Genomic DNA, 21,317 nt, shown 5'->3' with positions numbered 1-21,317 from the left:
GAAGTGGTGATTTCTTGTCTCAAGTGGCTGTAGTGTTTTAGGAGGGTGGTTTGGGCTTGTTTGTTCTTTGGATTTTAGGTTGTTGGTTTTTTTTGTTTTGTTTTGTTTTGTTTTAAGTGAAAACCCAGATAATATAAGGATCTTTGACTGCTAAAAAGGAAAGAGAAATATTCTATCCCAAAAGGTGGAGCAGTCTTGAAGAAAACAGGTTACTCCCCCTCCTCCCCTCAACACTCTTTAGTCCCACAGAATGTCTGCATGCTTCAGCACAGATTTCTCTGCTAGTTGGATCCCAGGAGGCCTTATTGAGTGCAATGCTGCTCGGGGAGTTGCAGCTGTATAAAGTGGGGGAAAAAATGTAGTTTGTACGAATTGTTCTTTACCTTGGTTTGGGTTCAGCATGGCAGCTGCACTCCGACTTTGTGTGTGACAGCACAAAGGACAGCAAAAGTGAAAAGCAAGTCAGCAAGAAGAGAGACAAAAGCAACGATCAGCTAATACAGCTCCACATGACCTAACTAATTTATGAGAAAAAAACTGTTCTGTTCATTGGATCAGCACTCTGAGGAGGCAGGTGGAATTGTAGGAAGTTTTCATTGAGTCTCTGGAGCAACTAAGGAAGTCACTAGAGATTCTTCTCAGTTTGAACTTTATCAGGGTCTACGCTTAATCAATATGGTATTGGAAAAAGAATTAATTACTAAAGCAGAATAAAACAGCTGCATTTTAAACTAAGGATCCATCAATTCAGTAATCTTCCAGTTACAGGCTAGGTGCCGTGAGGATCATTTTGACTTCATGTAATGAGGAACTGAGGGAGTTTCCTCATGAACAGGCTGGGAATTCACATTAGCCTATTTCAGCTATTTGTCATCAGTACAACTCATTTCTCCCCTTCTGAATTACAATTTGTATTTGATATACTGTCAAACCCACAAAATTCCCATATTCATGGGACTGAAAGCATTAATGTGGAAATCATTGTCACCATGAGAAAAAGTCTTAACCTTCCTGAGCCTCTTTATTCTATAGGCTGCGGCTCAAGTGGTTTCATGCCGGACATACCTCTATTGTGTTCATTGTGAGGGTCAGGGACCTGCCTGTTGAAGAAGCAGTAATTTGAACACAGCCTGTAAATGTTTCATCTGTAATTTCCATAATGGTGAATTTCAAGGAGGGCTGAGAAGGGTTATGGGAGATGAATTAGGTTTTTAGTGAGCTCATTAGGAAGCCAAACAGAGTTTAGACAGCAAGGCGGTGAGTGTGGCTGTAATCAGTTCTGCTCGCTTTGTTCCCTGCCTTCGGGACATTTTTTGAAAACTTCATGGCAGGGGCTGATGAGAATATACTGAGCAGAGGCTGCAATCTGATGGTTGACTTGTTGATTTGTAAACCTCTTAATTCATTTTTTGTTCAATTTAATCTTTTCTTTCTTAAGGAAAATTAGTTGAATGTTAGCCCTCTTTGCACTATTCACCTCTTAAATTATGCTCATTTTGAGGAGCTTGTTATGCCTGAATAAACATGAAATGACTTGGCATTTTCCCATAAGAGGCACACCCATTTTAATACCATGTATTTACCATTCCTGGAAATGTCTCATTAACTTCTGAAAATCTGTGAGCACGATATTTTTGGGCTACTGTAACACACCTCTTGGCAGTCACAGAAGGCAGTTTGGTTAATGCCTCATAATATCCATTTTTATTCTCAACATGAAGAAAGGCTCTCTATAGAAAATTGATGCAGTTTGCTCTGCTAATTTTCATGCTCATTCCAATTAATTTAACATGACCCAGATTTTCTTCCTCGGGCTCATCCTGACTAATTAGTAAGGCAACACCTAGAACAAGTTCTGTTTAATAACATTGAGGAACACTAGTTGTGAGTGATTTTGATGCTAATAAAGATATTCACTGATGGGACAGATATTTGATGTCAATTATAGTATGTAATTTAGAAGTCCCTATGTGCTGGATAGAGTATAGGAAGGCTGGCAAATCACTATGGGAGATAATTTTTTTCTTTTTGTTAAAAAGACTTCCAAAGCACCTAGCTATCCTCAGGGACCAATTAGTTTATTTTTTTTTTTTCAGTGCAACTAGTAGTATTGTCAACTAATTCCACAGTAATAGATGGGGTGGTGCTGCTAAGGATGTACAATCTGTGAACCATCAACAACCAGGACCCAGGCTTGTGTAATTTACTGAACCTTTATCACATACAAGAAAAGCCACCGTGGGTACCAGAAAGCAGCACAGTTAAGGAGAAAAGGATAGCTGCCTCATCTCCTTGATAAAACTTTCGTTTCCTTGCCATTGTCCGGGTGAATCTGTTTTGCAAGAAATGAACAGTGTTGAAACAGGGGTTTTGTTAGTGCTTCATAACTGAATTGTCAATGCTGGTGCTCATTTCAGAAAAATGGTCCCAGATCTGCACTCCATGTGATATTTCTTTCCTGTTCTCTGAGTACTCTCCATCCAAATGTGAGGGCTGGTGCTCACGTAGGTGTCCTGACTGCAGAGACCAGCAGCACAGCAGATCTGTGTCCCTTGAAGCACTTCGTCCTGTGAAAGCTGGCTTGCTTTGTGTGTGAAATCCCCAAAATCAGAAACACAGCTTGTGTGGCAGGGCAAGTCAGGTCCAGAAAGTGTTTTGTCATTGAGTTCGTCAGAGGTAGAAAGAGGAAATGACAAACCTTAATTTTCCCCTGGTCTCTCAGAACAAATTCTCACATATGCTGCAGGAAGATAGAGACGGGATAATACCGTTCATACTTCAGGAATTTGGTCAGACACAGATACAAAAAAATGACTGGTCTCTTTACTGAAATTACAGTGTTAAGACTTGCTACTGCTTCAAGTAACAAAAATGGAAATCGTGCTATTCAGCTGAAGGAGAAAAGAAATAAGATGTCCTTGTACATCTATTTTGATCACAAGTATTATGTCCAAGAACCTGCCTTCTAACAGAGTATTTCAGGATGTTCTCTTTATGATACACATTTAGAAATGAAGGATTAGCAAAAACAATAGCCATGCACAGACGCTCAGACTTGAAAAAAATGTGATGCTCAAATGAGCACAGGAGTGCTTTGGCATGTTTGTATTTAAAAGTAGTAATATATAATATTGACTTATGCAAGAGCCACCACCAATATTAAGTATTACTTTCAAAGCAGTTTTCATTGAAAGCTGTGTGCCTTGCTTATTTGAGCAGTTTAAAAAAAACCTTTTCCTTAAAATTTACTGAAGGTAACTTTCTGAGTCAATAACTGAAAAAGGGAATAGAATATCTTGATAATGCTCCAAAGCTATTTACATCTCAATTCTTATGTGCAGTATAACTCTCTGTTAAGTTTTAAAAACCGACATTGTAAAGCACAGGTAAAAATATCTTAAGTATAAAATTGCAAGTGGAGGGGTTAATGTCATTGTGGCAAATCTTAAGTGCTGAGATCCTATTTGGGTTTTTTGGGGCTTTTTTTTTTTTGGTTTGGATTTTTTTTATTAGTACCAAGCCTTCTTATTGGCATAATTTTACCAAGTTTTTAGGAGGAGGGGGAGAAGGAGAGAGCAATGGAGAGACTGTGTGAAGTTTCTTCTAATGCATAATGTATTTAATCACTGTACTTTCTGGACTGATGCCACTAACCAGCTCAGAAATTATTCCTGTTTCCTTCTTACAGACTTGCAGTAAGGAGTCAGAGATGACCATGTCAGTCCTAGCTGGTGCCAGAACATGACAATTCTGTTGTTCTGGGTCAGTGGTGAATAACTCACTCAAATGGTGCAAAGTCAGCCAGTTCTTAATTTTTTATCTCCTCAAGAGTGCATTCAGTGACTTTATCACTGAGAAGAATGACTCCCCTGCCTAGTGTGATCAAGATCTGGAAATTTGTTGTATCAGCACATTTAGCCTGGACTGCTACTTGATTGGTGGGGCTTATATTTGATCTTATGGCACACAGGTCAGCTCGCTGACTGACTAGGTGAACCTAGGTCCAGAGGGAAACTCCATTTTACCCATATGAACCTGAAGGAAGGGAAGTCTCCTAACTTGCCAGGTTTTTCTTTTGTGGTCTCAATATGTAGGCAACACCAACTCCTTTGAAGGAGGGAGTGGGGTGATGAAAACTCTCTGGAGCCCAGCTTGTGAGGCTCTTCCCTAGAAAGAGCTCAGGGACACAAATCAGTCTAGGAAGACTTTGTAGGCACTGCATATTTGTGTTTTGTAATATTTTCTGCAACAATGAAAGACCTGAAATGAAATTACAGGTTATGAGCAAAAAGGCAAAGCAGCAGGTGTCAGAGTGGGTGTCTGTGCTTTTGAGTTTTGTGCTGTGAACTTTCAAAAAAATAGTGTTACAACAACTTAGTACCCTGTGGTTTTGCTATTCTTATGTTTCCTTATTTTCTAAATCCACTTCATTGAAACTTTTGTCAAAAGCTTTTCCCCCTGTTTCTACAGAATTATGCGTATGTCAATACTTTCAGACACTTAAAGCAGCCCAAAGCATCTTATGGAACAATTTGGCTGCAGAGAGAGGTGATCATAACCATTCCTTATTTTTTGCTTGTTTTTTAATCATATTATCCTGAAACAAATCAGTAAAATTATACAATGGAAAAAATAAATTGTTTGTGTGCCTTTCTGATATCATAAAGATATCTGTCAGGCACTAACTAGAGGTTTTAGCTGTCTTATCCTCACTCTTTTTGTCCATCTGCTGAACTTCAAAGAAAAGAAACGTTTCAGACCTTTCCAGTAACTGCTTTTAAGCATCCAAGATGTACAGCATGTAAGTTATAGATGGTTTACAATTTACTTTTACAAGGCTTCTTGGAGGAAAAGGCTTCTAAAAAATGGTACGACCTGAAATAAATACAGGAAGGTCCAAAGCATGCAGTTGTCATCTGGAGAATGATTCCCTAGTGGGAGCAAGACTTGGTCAAGTCCTTTGTTTTGAGCACCAAGTAGCACATCACTTATAAAGAGTATTAGTTGTGTTTCCAAATACATAACCCCCTATATTTAAAGTACGGGCTCTAAGTTAAACCTACAAGAGCAGACTGTCAGTGTTCCAACGTAACCCTTCACATTCTGGCATTTTCCAGACTGCCAGCCAAATGAACACTTTAGGAGGAGGTGCATGTATATGTCCGCAGCACCCAGCGGGTTAATCCACCCTACTGTGCATAGGTGTTGGAGCTCTTATGGTATGTAAGACCTGCCAAGTTTGGAGTTGTTTTGTACTTTTCAATTTTTTTCTGAACTATGCATTCACAGCAAGCATCTCTTCTTATGCTGTTCAAGTGTTTGTGAATGCATATCAAGTCAGTACCTTATTTGTTTTATGTAACACACACGTTTGTGTACATTTTATCACCAGAAAAAGTTTTTATGGTTCATTTTGAGGCCTTTCTACTAAATCGCCTCTTTTTTTTTTTTAAGCATTTAACCATCCACCATTTTTTCTTTAATACATCTTAAAATAGACTAATGTGCATTTTGGACTTGTGGCCTAACAAGTGCCCTTTGCAGTAATTGAAGCTTTTAACTTAGTATCTCTCGGGAATAACTGTCTGTTACATTTCTAGTCCTAACTTTTTTTTTTTTTCTTTTTTCTTTTTTTTTTTTTAACAATGAAAAAATCTTATCCATGTGTACCTATATGTAATATTTCAACTAGTGCTTTCTTAGTAACTACACAACCCTGAACAAAAGAGGTTTCTAATTTGGACAGTACATGGACTCCTGCTGTACTAGTGGGCATCATTTTAGGGGCTGTCTCCTGAACAAGCAGTTGTGTCAAACAGCATAGGGTATAAGGGGAACTGCAAGACATTAAAATATCTCACAGTTCATAACTACTTTTAATAGCTGTAAAGAAAATTGAGATGCTCTGATTGCTATTTTCCTTTAAAAAAACCAGTCATTTTTACTCTTAAAGAAACTACAGTAATGATTTAATGAAGAACGGTGCAGGATGTTAGTCATCATCTACTTTTAAGTTCTCACATTCTGCTATATATAAACAACTCCAAAATAGTAAAGGTTAAATATTGATGAGGTACAATTTAACTTAATAACTTCAACTACAGGTAGAATTTTAATTAAACTTAGCTATTTTGTCCATATTTGATATTATTCTAGTGACAAAAGTAACAGGATAACAAATTTTAAAAAGCTACTTAGAACAAAATATAGCTCTTTAATGTATATTTCCTTTCATACAGTTGATTGAGAAAATGAAAAACATTATCCCAGAACTAAAAAAGGAAAATAGTCTCTTACAGGAGATGTGCTTTCAGCAAAAGAAAAATATTTTTTTTGTCTCCTGATTTCTTTAATGACTTGTTATTGTTGCCTCAGCTGTAGCCAGTCTGCAGCTGGTATTCTTAACAGAATTACTATGAGAGTGCCAAAAATACTTCTCTAAAAATATATAAAAAAGATTTAAAAAGAATGCCACTAAAACAGCAGCACAAGGACACTTTGTGTGACTGTGTTTAGTAGGATGAAAAATTTAAACAGAATAACAGATATTCACATTCACACTGCAAAGTAATTACTGAAGCATATAGAATACTTAAACCTATTTTGATAATGCTTTCTTTCAGCCTAGATACCAAAAACTGGGAGTACACTTACCAGCTTGTGCTGAAGTGGGGGGGGTGGGAATTGAAGTTAAAACCATGTAGAAAATAGTCTATTGAAGAGTTTCCTGGTGAGGTGCAATGTGAGTTTCAATTTTAAATAGAAGAGCATCATAAATCAGCATAAACCACATGTTTTAATGAGTGTATCTCCTCTGGAATTGTGCAGTGCTTGCAATTCTCTGTGAACAAGATGTGGATCTGGTCTTACACTTCTTACTCAGGCAAAGCTGCCACTGACATTAATGATAATTTTGCTTGAATAGAACAAAGTGCTGGATGGGAGTTGTGCCAGCACGAGGAGCGCAAGATTAGGATAAACGTGCAAAAAAGTACAACTTCAAATGGCTGTACCTTTGACTTCTACAGCTAGCATTTCCTCCAACTACAAGGATCTTAATTATAACATTTTCTGGTTCAAAGATTAACATTTAGCATTCTGGGAAAGACTTTCTGGACTTCAGTAACCTGATCAGCACGTCTCCTTTTGGTCTCTGCCTCTTTCTGGTTCTTTGTATTGCAGGGGAGATGATAGTATCTGGCACATTCCTCGGATGTCTTGGAGATAGCAGCCTTCTGTGTTTGGGGCTGAAAGATTGTGAACTCTGTGTTAGCAGAAATGCCACACAGGGGAGGTGAATAGAACATTAAAAAAGCTTTAGCTTTAGGTACTGCAGCGCAAGCAGAGTTGAATTTGAGAGCTGGGACTTAAGTGGACATTTGTCCCTGCTTTCTTCCTTAATAAAATCTGAGTGTTAACTGTGGGTAAGGGCATTTGAGAGATCACTAAAAATGAATCATTGAGTGCCCAGAAGAGCTTTATTATGATATACTATGGAGAACTTTAGAATATACCTAGTACTTTTTAAGTGGTTATCAGATACATGTAGGAGTTATATTATGGAAAAGAATTATTTTGTCCTTCACTGCAGAAGCAAAATAATTTGCCAAATTAAAATGTCAAAATAAACTCATCAAAAACTGGATCTGTGTGGTCCTTTCTGGCCCTGTGCTCCCATCCAATTTTCTTTTGCCCCATGAAAAGCCATTGAGCAAAAAAATCACAAGCTCCAACCAGCAACGTTTGTTGTGCTTGTGTATGTGTAATCCATTTTGAAAAAGCCTGACACAATACTAAATCTAGGGAGAAAAAATCTCAGTGTAGAAGTCCTGACTGGCCAAATTGATTTTTTAAAAAATGTCCACATTTTAAAAATCCCCAGACTGATATCGGGTTCCAGTACTGAGTTCTTGTAGGAAGTGGCAAGAGAGGTCGCTTAGTTCAGTTTGTTTGCCCCAGGAGCAATTAGGTAGAAGGAATTATTCTGCTCCTGAAGTTCTGCGTTGCCACTGCCCAGTTAACCAGTGTGAAAATACCATGGAAAATAAATTATTAAACTATACTGTTATTACTAACTTGCCAGTTCCAGAGAAACAAATGCAGCCACATTTACATATGTGTCCATCTGTCTGTTTTTACACTTTATGTCTTCAACCAGTGGGTGAAATTGTTTTAATCCAAGCTGCAGTCTGATTTTTTTTTAATATGCTTTTCCCCCCTGCTGATATTTTTCTCTATGTGTATGTTATTTGTAGATGGACATGCATATTCTTGACAGTAGCTAGTTCTTAATTGCCCCTTTAAGTAACCTAATCTATCTGGCCATGGTAGTTTTAACTGGAGTATGCAGCAGAGTTCTCCATGGATAATTTTCGTTAGTTAGCAGATTGTTACCATCTCAATGTTGCTGAAATCCCTAATCTCAGGTCAGCGTGAAGCTGCAGTGGTTACAATCCTGTTGCCTGATGCAGTGTGAATGGAAGTGCTTTCTGTCAGAAACATGTGGTCTCTTCAGTGGAGAGCCTGCGTAAATCCTGTGTAAATAGAGGGAGGCTAACAAAGGATGAGCCCCTGCAGCTCAGAGCATTTGGAGCCATTTGGAGGCTGAATTTGCTAAATGCTGCTTATACCGCCTGAAAAGTTGAAGAGAAAGGAGCATAAAATCCCTTCTTTTTTCTCTTTCTGCTCCTACCCTGGGGGGAGGGTGTTAAGGGCCAGGGAAGCCTGAGGTAAGCCTATGAAGACTGTTTTTTCAGTGCTCTTTTGAGTGTGAAAAAGGTGGCATGGGTCACTGTCCCCTCTTTAATGTCGGAAAACCCACACAGTTAGTAAATGTTGCATGTAAACTAAAGCATTTCATCCCTTCTCCTGCACTCCACGGCAGTGGGCCATGAACTAGTCACTTGAAAATCGCAGAAAAATTTCACTTCAACATGTCCGGACAGTTTAGCACAGCAGGAACGTAAGAGAGATCAGTAATTAGCAGGTTGCTTTACTGTTGTTCCCCTTGTCTGCATTGGAACACTTTTTTCACCTGATGTGAAAAAATGTTGGATTGCAATGAACGAGCAATGAACCTCCTGGCTGTAAAAAAAAGAGTTTAACATTTAAACTGTGGTTTATTAGTTTTTCTCTTATTAAAGCTAGAAAAATAAATTTTTGGCATTTGGTAGAATTTCTAAGATTTCTCAATTCACTTTACAAATAAAAATGAGCTCTAAACACAGACAATTAAGGACACAAAAAAAGCTAGCCTTTTTTCTTATTTTTGGACAGCAAAGTAATGAAAGGGGAAATGTGAAGCTTAACAGTTCTGAAAATAATTTTGAAATACTTAGATCTCTGTTTTTATGGCATGCATGGCTACAATAAGAGCTGAAATGTCATTCCTACTTTGAATAAATTATAAAACATTTGTGAATTCCTTTTGGCAAATAAGGTATATTAGTGACTCTAGACAGGTGCCTATCCAGAAACAGAAAAGAAACAGTTTTCATTCTGTCTCTCGTAAATACACTTTATATACAAGATGCCATGCAAGTCTTTTAGCCTTTAGCACAGATTGCCAGATGGCAATAGGGACTTGCTCCTGAATGACAAACTATGCTAAGTTGCAATTAGATTACGTAGAATAGCTTTGTATGTGGGGTCTGATAGCATCTTAAATTTTCTTCCTGTTTGAATTTGCAATAATTATTAATGCCTTGTGTGAAATTCACACATGTCATCTTTACATTATCGGCCCAGTGGAATTGCTGAGTTTTATTCTGGAAAGCAAAAGATCCTCCAAAAGAACAGCAAGAGAAAAGGCCAGGTCTTTGTCTCCTTCCTCTTCTAGAAGAGTAAAAGAATAGCATCTTCTGTAGGAAGCGAGATGGAAGTGGCGCATGTCTGAAGTTTTCCTGTTTTCTCTAGTGCACCAGTGTCCATCCATTCTTTCTGTCCAAGATGCTCACTGGAACATAGAACAGAGAAACATGAAACATGTCTGGTGTCTCAGAGACACCAGGGCAGAGAACACAGTGGTCTGATTACAGCAGCTCACTTGAGGACACTCCACTCCAGGACGAAGTGGTCGTGCAGGTCAGCACAGGCTCAGTGCTCCAGTAAGGTCCCTGAACAGCTTCTGATGGCCTCTTTCCTCCTGGAGTAAAGTTATTTAGCAAAACAAGCACAGGTACTGGCAGAACACCACCAATGATGGCACAGCTTTAAGCTGGGTAGCCCACCTGAACTGTTAGTGATTTTCAAAGTCCTATATTTGCCAGTCATAACCTATCTTAACTTAGTTTCCCTGGCCAAGAGATGCAGGAGATAAGTATGGTATCTATGGTGTGAGGAGAGTTAAGTCAACTTCCTTGAACATAGATCATTAGGAGGAAGAGAAAAAAAACAATCCCTAGCCAGGACTTCATTCAAAGATCTGTGATCTACTGGAGCTGTAAGGCTAAAAGCCTGATAGTTTTAACAGGATGGAGTGAAGATAAGAATTCTCCCAAAGGGTCTTTGATTCTGGAGCTGACCTTCCCTCTCTGTTAGTCTCCCCTTCAGCACAGACTGTCTTATCTTCAAAAACATCTTCAGACACTACTCTCTCCAGCTTTTTGACAGTGTTAATTAACCAGATTTTTAAAACTTTTCTCTGGTGGCGATATGGATTGTATTACTATGCCGAATGTCCTTATTAGTAATGGTTTACAATATTTATGTGTCGAGCTGGACATAAGTACAAACAAATAATTGCAAATTATGAATATAGACTGTATGCACATTTTCCTCTTTGTTTTGCATTTATATCTACATATTCTACTCCATCAAAATACTAGACTGGAAGACTGTAGTAGCTTAAGACCAGCATAATGCACTGCAGCTTTCCTTTTCAGAATCCTTTAACTTGCTTTTCGTATTGCATCCACTATTTTTAGAAAAATGGCGAAGTGTCTTGTCTTCCCCCGAGTTTAGATACTCCTGCTGTTCTCTCTTTAACTTTAGTGTGACAAACCTTAAAGCTGTAAGGGACCTCTGATGGTGAAGAAACTCAAACACTGGGTTCTGAAATGTACTTTTCCAGAAATCACTTTTTTAACTGCTCTACTTGTTATGATGGTAACAGAAACTGTTTCTAGAATTTGAATCTGGACTGTTACCAGGCTTCTGTGCTTTGGCCTGACTGGGTCATCCTTTTCAGTTATCATTTTGATAGACTGGGAATTTGTTATTCATCCTGTTCACAAGTGGTAAAAAGACAAGATGAGCAACTTCTAAACTTGCTTCATCTGTTGCTGGGTTTTTACTCTGTGAAAAACACAAAGACTAGGGTTGAGATAATACTGATAATGTGGAAGACTAACAGAGAAAAATTCATTAATACAATAAGGTTGGACAGGTTTTATGTAGGACTGGTCTCTTTTTCTCAAAGAGTCCTTGGCTATGTCAACACTGGGCTTTGCAAGCCTATCTGTCCAAGGAAATCAGCTTGCAGCAAGTTGGAATTATGGTGCAATGGAAACTCTGCTATAACTACTAATGTGATATTTTTTTAAAGAAGAGGCAGTCTCCTCTGCTTTCAATGTGAAGGAATTTATCTTGTGGAAGGAAACTCTCAGCACATACTAAGAGTGCCTGAGCACAGAGACAGTGTGGAAGCCCAATTTCCTGCTGTGTAAAAAAGACTTGCATCTTCAGCATCCTCCACAAACTCTTCCCCTAGAAGAGATGGTCTTTAAGGAACCCCAGGTGGGTCTCTTTGCAAGGTTTCTTGCAAACTCTCTCCATTTTTACAGGGGTTACTGAGACTATTACAAGCTGGATAAAATGCCTAATTCTCTACTGGCTCGAATCCTGTGTGGTCATTGACACCTCCACAAAGAGAGTGCCACTTAAGAATTGTCGACTTCCCTACAACACTGATAGGGTTTTGCAGTCATGTGTACTCTTTGCACAAGAATAAATTATTGAATAGTACAAAAAGCAGGAGAAAATCACCATTAATTTTTTTGGTTCTGTGTGAAAGAGAGAGACAGTGGACCAAAATCCAAACCTTAATTTCTTCTCTAGAAAATTTGGATAACTATGCTTGTATAATTGCTATTTCCATAGAACTTAGCATTTGACTCTACTCTTCTTACAAATTACCATCTAAACCAGGATATGAACAGTTCGTATAACCAGAATCTCTTGGAATGATAATTTAAATTATTTAAATTTTGATTCTGTCATACAGTAGTGAAAAATACTGTTAATCCAATCTGTCCTAAAGTGACTTTCATATCTGTTCATTTTATTTCACTTTTGTTAATTTATTTTTCTTCATTTAAAGTAACACATTTATTTGGGTAAAGAAAGCTAGGACCAGAAATAAATAATTCCATCTCAGAAAAGACAGTTATAAGCTTTTTCTATAATTTCTTCTCACTAGAAACTGAATCCACTAATGTGAGTGGTGGTAGTCCTATTAAAGATATGACAATATAGATGAACAGGACTGAGCCTGTTGTACACCAGGAGGAACAAATCTTGCTGTATTTTTTTTCTGATATCATTTGGAGTTGCAATATTTTAATTTCCTTTCATGAGGTTATGGAACAGATTAGGCAAGCACCGACTCATGATTTCAGCTGCTGATTAGGATGGGAGTGTAATGAGAGCTTTAGTTGAACTTTTCTTTCTTGGGCTGCTACTAGGTTTTTTAAACCAGGATATTAATATCCTCATCAAAAAGTCCAAATACTGATATAGTGTGTGGGAGACTTCTGCTGAGGACGCTCACAAATAGGAGAATATATGCAGGCAGACAGGAATTTGTCCATAAAGAGAGTGAACTGGTGTTTCTGTGGTTTGAAAGGATGGTGCAGAGCAGAAGTTTTACAGCTCCACACATCCTGTGCACACACGCACTGCTTTTACATAAAGAGACAAAGATATCTTTATCCTCACGACAGATAGACAAACAGACTGACTGACTTCAAACTTGCACTTTCAGTAGGGATTTTTTCCCCCCATCTCCGGGTACTGCTTTTCAAAATTGCCTGAGGCTACAGTACAGCACCTCAGATCCCCAAGGCCCATTGCCTGGCTCCTAATAGCCACTCTCCATCTGTGTCACATGAACAGCTGATGAGATAGCTCCAGTGTCTGTATTTTGGAGAGCATATCCACCCAGGTTAAAATGCTGGGGTTGCCAAGGAGCAGTCAGAAGCCATTAGTGTTTGTGAGAATTTGCCTTGCAGCAGTTCCTTGGCATAGTGGGAAGTGTGTGCGCGTGTGTGTGCGCGCACACGTGTCTGTGAGAGAGGGTAGGGTGGAATACATGGGGGGGAAGAAAGCAGCAGAAAGGAGTGCATTCTAAATAACCAATATATTGCAAAAGCAAACAGTTGGTTATAGTGTTTAGAGCTTCCATAATGTCTTCGACTAGTTTACTGTGATTTGACTCCTTTATTGTTAATAGGAAAAAAAAACCAAACAAAAATGAGAAAGAGAGCAGCGACTTCAGGGTCTTGCTCTGGTGTTTGGGCAGATGGAAAGGAGCTGCTCTGCCTTGGGGCAGGGTGGTTGTAATGAAGTGGCCTGTCAGTCTGTAAATAGTGAGGGTCATCTCTTCCATGTGATGGAGGGTATCACATTGCAGTGAAAATGGAAATGTCAATAAAATTAATCTGCCAGCTCTTTGCTGTGGCTTTTTCTGTCTCTCCAGTCCAAAAGGGTCGGTTTTTCAGAGGGGAAGCAGTACAAGAAGGGTGATCTGGCATGGGAGGGAAGATGGAGCTGAAATGGAAGTTTTGAAGCAAATGGACTGTATGTAGCAGAAATGTATTTCGTTTAGTAGCACTACAGATCTAGATGAGGCTATAGGAATTAGCTCGTGAATCTATAGCATTCCTCAGGAAGCTATGGAGCGTCTAGCTCAGGCTACATTGAGCACAGAGTTTATTGTTTTAGGCTTTCTTGGACAAGGTTTTTACTTAGCATGGGATTTATGGCATTTACTGCTAATGAATGTCTATTCTTAAATTACAAAAACCACCGTCTCAGCACAATTCCCAGATGTCCTTCCAGGACCTCAGCTTCTTAAACACCAGCAGGGAGCATAAACTCTCCACTTCTCTGTTTTCCTCTTTCGTGTGGCTCCGGGCTAATGATGTGTAAGGAAAACACAGCAATCTATAAAGTCTCAGTGCTGTCCCAGTATTCTTCATTTATTTTGCATTTGATTATGCCACAAGTCGGATCTTGTTTCTTTCCTTTTTTTAAAGTTATTAGTTCAAATATTAATGTAGGAATATGGCATATATTGCTGCTCTTGATTGATGCCTTCCCAAAAACAGGAAGACGTGCTCGTATGAATTTTAAGAAAGTAGGGGTCCTGCAATGCCTTGCCAGAAGAGTTTTTCAGATACATAATTTAGATGCCCTCCAGGCAGGCTTTCAAGGCATTTTTGCTGGAGGGCAAGAAAAAATAACTATGACTGTTAAAAGTAAATGATTTTTGCTAATGCACAATTAATGCCAGGGAAAAGCACAGAAGAGAAGGATGTTGATGGAAAGTTCTGATTAAGTGAGAGCTCTACCTTGATGTGCATCTTTTTTTTTTAATGATAATAATCACTGAGGCAGAGATGTAGAAGTTTTCATGTCATGCAAATGCTGTGTGCAGGGTCACACTAGGTGTACGTGTTTGTGCGAACGTGTGTGTGTGTGTGCAGGGAGGTGATGGTTTTGGGGAGGGGCTCATCTGACAGTGTGTTATGTGCACTGAACAGTGACATGGTTACTGCCACCTCTGCAGAGGGCCTTGAATATATAGACTACAGAACATTTAACTTGATTACTTATACGTACATATTCAGAATGGTTGTAGGGATGCATTTACAGTAAATGGGTTTTCTTGTGGCAGGTTTTCCCACATTGAATCCCATAATTGAAAAAGAGCTACTGCACTATGTCAAGCACACAATTATAATTGAATTAATGATATATGCATGTGTGAAACACAAAATTAGTATTTGGAGAGACATGGTTTTCTAATTTTTACATATTTTTATCAGCATTCTTATATAATGAGAACTGGTATGTGCCTGATCTAACAGATAAAAACCCCCAAACTGTTGTCATGTCTTGGCAATTAATTATATTTTTTGGCTTCTGTATTTGGTTCACTAAACATCTCCTCCTTCCTGTTTTTCTCTTTGTTGTAGGTGATGGTTTAGACAACAGTGTAGCCTCACCTGGTACAGGAGATGATGATGACCCAGACAAGGACAAAAAGCGTCAGAAGAAAAGAGGCATTTTCCCCAAAGTAGCAACAAATATCATGAGAGCGTGGCTTTTCCAGCATCTCACAGTAAGTGGTGCCCAAAACCAAAATAAATTTCTATTCATGTGCCTAATGAGCTTTGTTCATCATTATTAGAAATCAATTGTCCTCATAATTTTTTGACCATTATTACGTCTCAGGTTTTGTTGCATTTTTTTTTTAATTAGGTTTTTTTTTCTTGGGTCTTGGAATCATGACAAATCTCAATCTATCTACCTATCTATCTCTATGTGCGTGGTGTATATATATATGTATACACACATCCTATAGAGAGAAAAAGAGAGTACAGTGCCTTAGCACGGAATGCCACCTGTATATGAAGTAATCATTTTTGGCTTTGAACTACTCAAAATCTTCCTATGGACAGCAAAAGGGGAACTCTTGCTATAGCACATATAAAGCTCTGCCTTCTGGATTCTTTATTGCTGGCCTCTGTTTACACAAACTTCATATGTATGTGGTGAAAGAGAGAGCCCTGGTCTGTGTGCGTGCGCTGACATACGCTGTGGATGTTAGAGAAGTCAAAGCAGCAGCTTGTCATTGTTACTTTTTTGTGAGGAAATAAAGAAGGCTTACAAATTCCCTAATTTTCAGTTGTGTAACTGATAGAATAAGCACCTTTTTTACTTCTCTTCACGTCCATTAATATTAAAGCCCAGTAATATTCACATTTGGAGGGAGAGAGATTAAATATGTGAAATAGCAGTGCCTTCCTTGGGCTTTCATTTGTCTGCTTGCTCTTGGTTTTGTGTTGGTGTCGATTATTAGAGCTTCACTCAGGCATCAAGACAGAGTTCCACAGAAAACCTAGTAAACCTAGTCTACTTCATGTGGGAAATGATGGAAACTGGTAAAGTCATCAATTGATTTTCTTCTTTCTCACACATTGAAATTGTTTCTCATTGATAAGGCTTGGAATGCTAACTGTTATTACTACCTCTTCTTCTACCAAAGTTTTATAAATTTCCAGGTTTTTATAAATTTCCTGCTGTTGGTTACTGTGTAATGATTCTGGGACCCGATTTATTTATGATAGAGACTATCGAACTGCTCTGCCAGCAGCACAGCTAAAGGGGGGAGCGATAGATTCACATTTCTAAACCATCATTTTGATGTAAGGACATTAGTAGCAAACTAAGGTGCATTGATCTGGCCTGTGGGGTCAGGATTAGCTGGAATAGCCAGTGTCTCTGCTGGAGTAGTGGTTATTCCTGCCTCTCAGCTATGGCCATTTCAAAGGTCAGGTGCCCTGTACCCACTTGGCTCAGAGGAATTAGACAGAACATGAGTCTCTGGGCTGATTACTTAACCAAAGACAAAATAATGAGTCCTAAGCAAATACTGACTAATTGAAAGGGCTGTAAATCCATTACATATTGGTCAGGGATAATCAGGAGTATTTAATCACTTTTATCTATTCAGGAGCACTGAAGCTGCAACAGCAAAGCCCTGAACCTTGCCATGTGCTTATTATTCTCATCATTATCAAAATTACTTCACAGCTGTTCTTTGCTACATCACCTCAGCTGGAGATTTACTAACCTGTAAAATGTTTTTAATTTGGAAGTCGAGTGAGTGCGAGTGGAGGGGTTTTTATTTAGCTGTAGGGTATCTTTAGATAAGTAGTACAGGCAGACAGCAAAAAGCAGGGCCACAAATAAACAAGTTTGGTTTGTAGACATCTCATGTTAACTCCATTTCCTCTAATGAAATTTGTGATATCTAGTTTTTTTCCTTGCTGCCTTTCTTTCTTATGTGCTCCTTGAAAGCATTTGACACTTGCTTATTAAACAGTCACCTGCCTCTTGCTTCTCTGGAGGAAAGTCCTTCTGGCTTTTTGAAATCCCTTTTCCTCGTTTCTATCCTCTCTCTCCTGATCCTCTCCATCCTGCATGAATTAAGGAAATTTGCCATCACTGGTGAGGATGGCCTCACAAAAATCAGATTAAATGAACGCGAAAAAGCCCCAAACCTTTTACCATCCAGGCTTTAATGAGTTTGCAGGTGTTGAAAGATTTACTGCGCTGTAATTCTCAGACCTGCAAACTGATAATGGAGACCCCTGACCAGTGCAATGTAAATTCAGAAAGATTCTTGCCATAAACACATGCAGGGAAGGAAGAAAACTCCTTTCTTTTAAAGATCTCACAGTTTTTCTCAAATTAGCTTGTCCATTCAAAATGTAACTCTGGCTGAGCCAAAACGGGGGAATCTGTGATGTACAATTTTATTGTTTCAAGTAAATATCTTTACAATGGCAGTCCATGATTCAATGTACATTCCTTCATTACTACTCTAACCTTATTTCAAATTGGTTTGTTCCTCTTTTGTGCTGTATGACCTGTTCTTGTATTACAATAATCCCCTGATGTACCCTTTTTTCTTTCTCTCTCTCTCTCTCTTTTTTTTTTTTAAAGAAACTAATTGAATTATCTCATTATTTTAATTTGTTAAGCAAATGTATTTTACGTCTCAGGATGTGTTCTTAAAGAAGGAGCTGCTTAGGCTTTGCCCCCTGAATGGGCCATTGGTACATTTTGACATTCATGCATTCATTAAGGAGAGGAACATAAAAGAGCTCTGGTTGTATTTTTTTTTCAAACACCCAACCAGCATGGAGCAACTTTTCCATAAGCCACAGGGGTCTCTCTACATATGTTCTCAACTGCAAGCCATTGTCACCTATTCTGAATACCTCAAAAGGACAAATAAAATACTAAAGGCCAACTGTAGCAATTGTTAGCTGTTAGTCTCAATATGACAAAAATCATTAACCTCTGATTTCCCTGGAAGGAGAGGCAGCGGCAGTCCATCTCTTCTGGCATGGATTAAATGCAGAAGTCCTTTAGACTTAGTCGAATTCCAAGACAGTAACTCAGATCTGACTAATTGTATTTAGCTATGATTTTAAATAAAATGTTACTTTTTTCTTTTATTCAATCAGTTTGCAAACTCCTAAGGCAGCCAATTTTAAAAATTGAATGGCCTAAGTGGCTTTTTTGAAGAGACAGGCACTTGAACTCTGATACAGAATGAATGTGTCTGACAGGCTGTGTCTTTCAAAACTATTTCTAACCCCTATCACAGCTTCCATTTTGTAGTGACTTTAATTATATTTGAAATAGGATACACATGCATGTTTTTATTGTTGGAAATCAAATGCAAGGGATAGGAGCTTCTGTCATGTTCTTGTTCACTTACTGAGCTGTGTCTTACATTTGGAATTACAACAGTACCAGAAGATAAAAGATCTGAGGATGAATTGGTTGGAAATGTGTATGCTTTTTCTGGATAACATCCAGTGTTTAAGAAAGTAGAGGAAATCCTAGTCTGGTAGTATAATCTTTTCAATAGTACGTAAAGATTATGACATCAGAAAGGTAAACCTGACCTTAAGACTGTTTTTAGTTGAGTTCAAAGGTGGTTAAAGAAAAGAAACAGCAAGAAATCTGACCCAAGCTGAGAGTTTATTCATAGCTTTGGAAGACTCCTTTTCCTCTACGCTAAGGAGTTCTTAGTACACTCAATAAGCCTCTCAGACATCACTGCTTTCCTCCCTCAAGTGCTCCCCTATTTGCCCTGCAAAGAACATATTTGATCACTAAGTGAAAACAGGAAGTGCTCAAATGTATAGACACCTCCAGCTTACACCAATGCTGAGATTAGGATTTCTTACCAGCAACTATAGAGCTGGTCCCCCTCCTCCCATGCCCTTTTGAAGGATGGAGGACCTTTAAAATACACATATATAATCAGAAGAGAGGAAATTTATAAAGGAAGTAATTATACCACTCTACAAACGTGTACCTCTGGTAGTTCATCCATTTCTGCAGCAGTATGCCAAAGACTACATTTTTGCTACATTCAACATTTTTTCACCTTTTCTTCACAGAACTGGTAGAACAGAGTCTCATTTATGTTTTGACACTTCACCTAGAGTGATGCCCTTTGTTAAAATTCTATTTTGGTGGTTTCTTTTGTTACAGTCTTTAAGAAGACATGTATCTTAACTAACAGCTCCAGGTTTAGCAATGGTAGCCTGCAAACTAAAACTTTTCAAATGAAAATGCCAAATTCCCATCTGATGGTATTTGGGATGTCTCCCCCGAAGTCAGAGTTGAGCTGGTTTTTCTGTTTTTCTTTGCTAGCTGAAGTTCTCTCTTCTCATATTGAAAAATGCCATTTTAGCCTGATTTCCACAATCTTCTGGCTGAAAATCTTGCTCTTTACATAGTCTATTGTAGTATATATCTTTGTTTTATCTGTTTCATTGTCAGGCTAGAGTAAGTTCTGGAAGGTGATAAAATGAACCAGCCACAGCTTAGTACTTAACTGAATTAATTTTCTTAACTTGTTATATTCAGGTGTCCAGATTGGATAACATGAATAGTCTTACTGAAACAGATTTTTTTTTTTTTGTATTTACGTGGGTGTATCTGAGAATAAAATGTGTATCTTGTGTATTTTGATGAATGGCTTATCATGCCTTTTATACAGGGCAACTATTTTATTTATTCATTAGATTTAATTCTAGAGATGAATGTCATCAACCATAGCCCATCTTGGAGCAAGTGTTCAAAGAAGTTGAATCTAACCCACCTTCATAAATACATCCTTCCATATTTTACTTAAGTAATAATACCTTAAAGGAAGGTTACAAACTTAGCTGGCTATTGCTCTCCACAATAGTTTTGTGAACAGCTTACATTTCAAACTGTAGAGCAGCTTTTCTCAGAGATGTGATCTGGGAGAAGTGTTCTTTACATTGCTGTTTTTGCTCTAGTTTAAAAAACCAAAACCAAACCCGAAAATATAACAGAACTCCTGTCCAGATAAAATGGCAAGAAGAGGGCTGGGAGACTCCAGATAATACAGGAATGTGCACTCATTCTAGTGAATTTTAGTGTGTGTTGAGGTGCATTGTAACATGCTATACCCTCCGAGGGTACACAGAGGAGATGGACAATGTCCTCGGATTCTCCTGTAAAACTACCTGCACATGTGTTTGTGTGGCTGCCATTTCCACCTCAGGGCACCACGGGGTCAGAGAGCTGGAGGAGCCTCAGCTGCAGTTTTATTCCAGGTCTGCTTCTAGGCAGGGCTGGCTGTGTGCTGTTTTCAGCAAGGTAATAAGTTGCCTGGTGGTGTAGAACAGACCTCCTTGTACAAACACCACCCGGTTGGAAGCATGTCCTACAAAATAATATTGTGCTCATTTTTCAACTGGATAAACTTTTGTGAGGAGAGGTTAAATGACTTCACCCCCCAGTGCTAAAGAAAAATCAGTGCCTGAATTTAAACTCCCATGACCTGCAGTCTTGCAGTCCTCAGGACGACAGAGTTGTGCCTCTTTGTACCCCAGAGTTGCTCTGGTGTCTCACCAGAAGGGCTGGTGGTGGCCATTAACATTTGTAGTTATTGCTGCTGGTAGCGCAGCCCTGCCTAATGTCGCCAGCATCCCCCTCCTGTCCTGCCTGCCTGCACTGCCGTGTCACCAGCCTGGGCAGAATAAACCTGGAAATCTTTCTCAAAATGACACTTCTGATCCCAGGCTGAAAGGTTTCATCCTCTGAGTGCTCCTAGTCCTTGGCCATGAAATCCATCCAGAAGATTTAGCAAGAGACCAAACATTCACATACCTTTTAAACACCACAATCTTAAAAGAAAAGAGCTGAAATGGGATGGGGGTGGGGCTTTGTTTGTTTTAAAAATGGAATCTGAGATTAGATCTGACATTTCTACATCCACCCCCTACAGAAGAGGGAACCCAGGGTCATGGGGTGTGTGGGCCTCAAAAGCTAGCTTTGTCTGGGAGTGGTTAATCTAATCATTGTTACATAGACATCTGTTATTTCTTCTGAAAAATTGATGCTTTTGTGACACAATGATCCATCTATTTAGTACAACAGCCTGAGTAATTAAATTAAAAAAAGAATATTTTTGCGGGAGCATGTATTATAAAACTGCCATACCTCCTTGTACCAGTGAAAAGGCTGAGGAG

The 21,317-nt window shown here is 38.7% G+C and overlaps 1 protein-coding gene across 4 annotated transcripts in view; it reads left to right on the top strand.

Annotated features, from left to right (window-relative positions):
• The window catches only part of MEIS2 (Meis homeobox 2), a 171,823-nt gene that overhangs the window by 36,964 nt on the left and 113,542 nt on the right, over positions 1 to 21,317 (top strand). For all 4 annotated transcript variants that reach the window (XM_033063892.2, XM_033063890.2, XM_033063893.2 and 1 more), the window contains exon 8: positions 15,198 to 15,343. In XM_033063892.2, coding sequence (XP_032919783.1) covers positions 15,198 to 15,343 — 146 coding nt within the window. The remainder of the gene's footprint in view (positions 1 to 15,197; positions 15,344 to 21,317) is intronic.

Source organism: Catharus ustulatus, chromosome 6, assembly GCF_009819885.2.
Source record: "Catharus ustulatus isolate bCatUst1 chromosome 6, bCatUst1.pri.v2, whole genome shotgun sequence".
NCBI lineage: Eukaryota > Metazoa > Chordata > Aves > Passeriformes > Turdidae > Catharus > Catharus ustulatus.
Note: the sequence above shows the minus strand (reverse complement) of the source record. Positions and strands in the feature narration are given on the sequence as shown.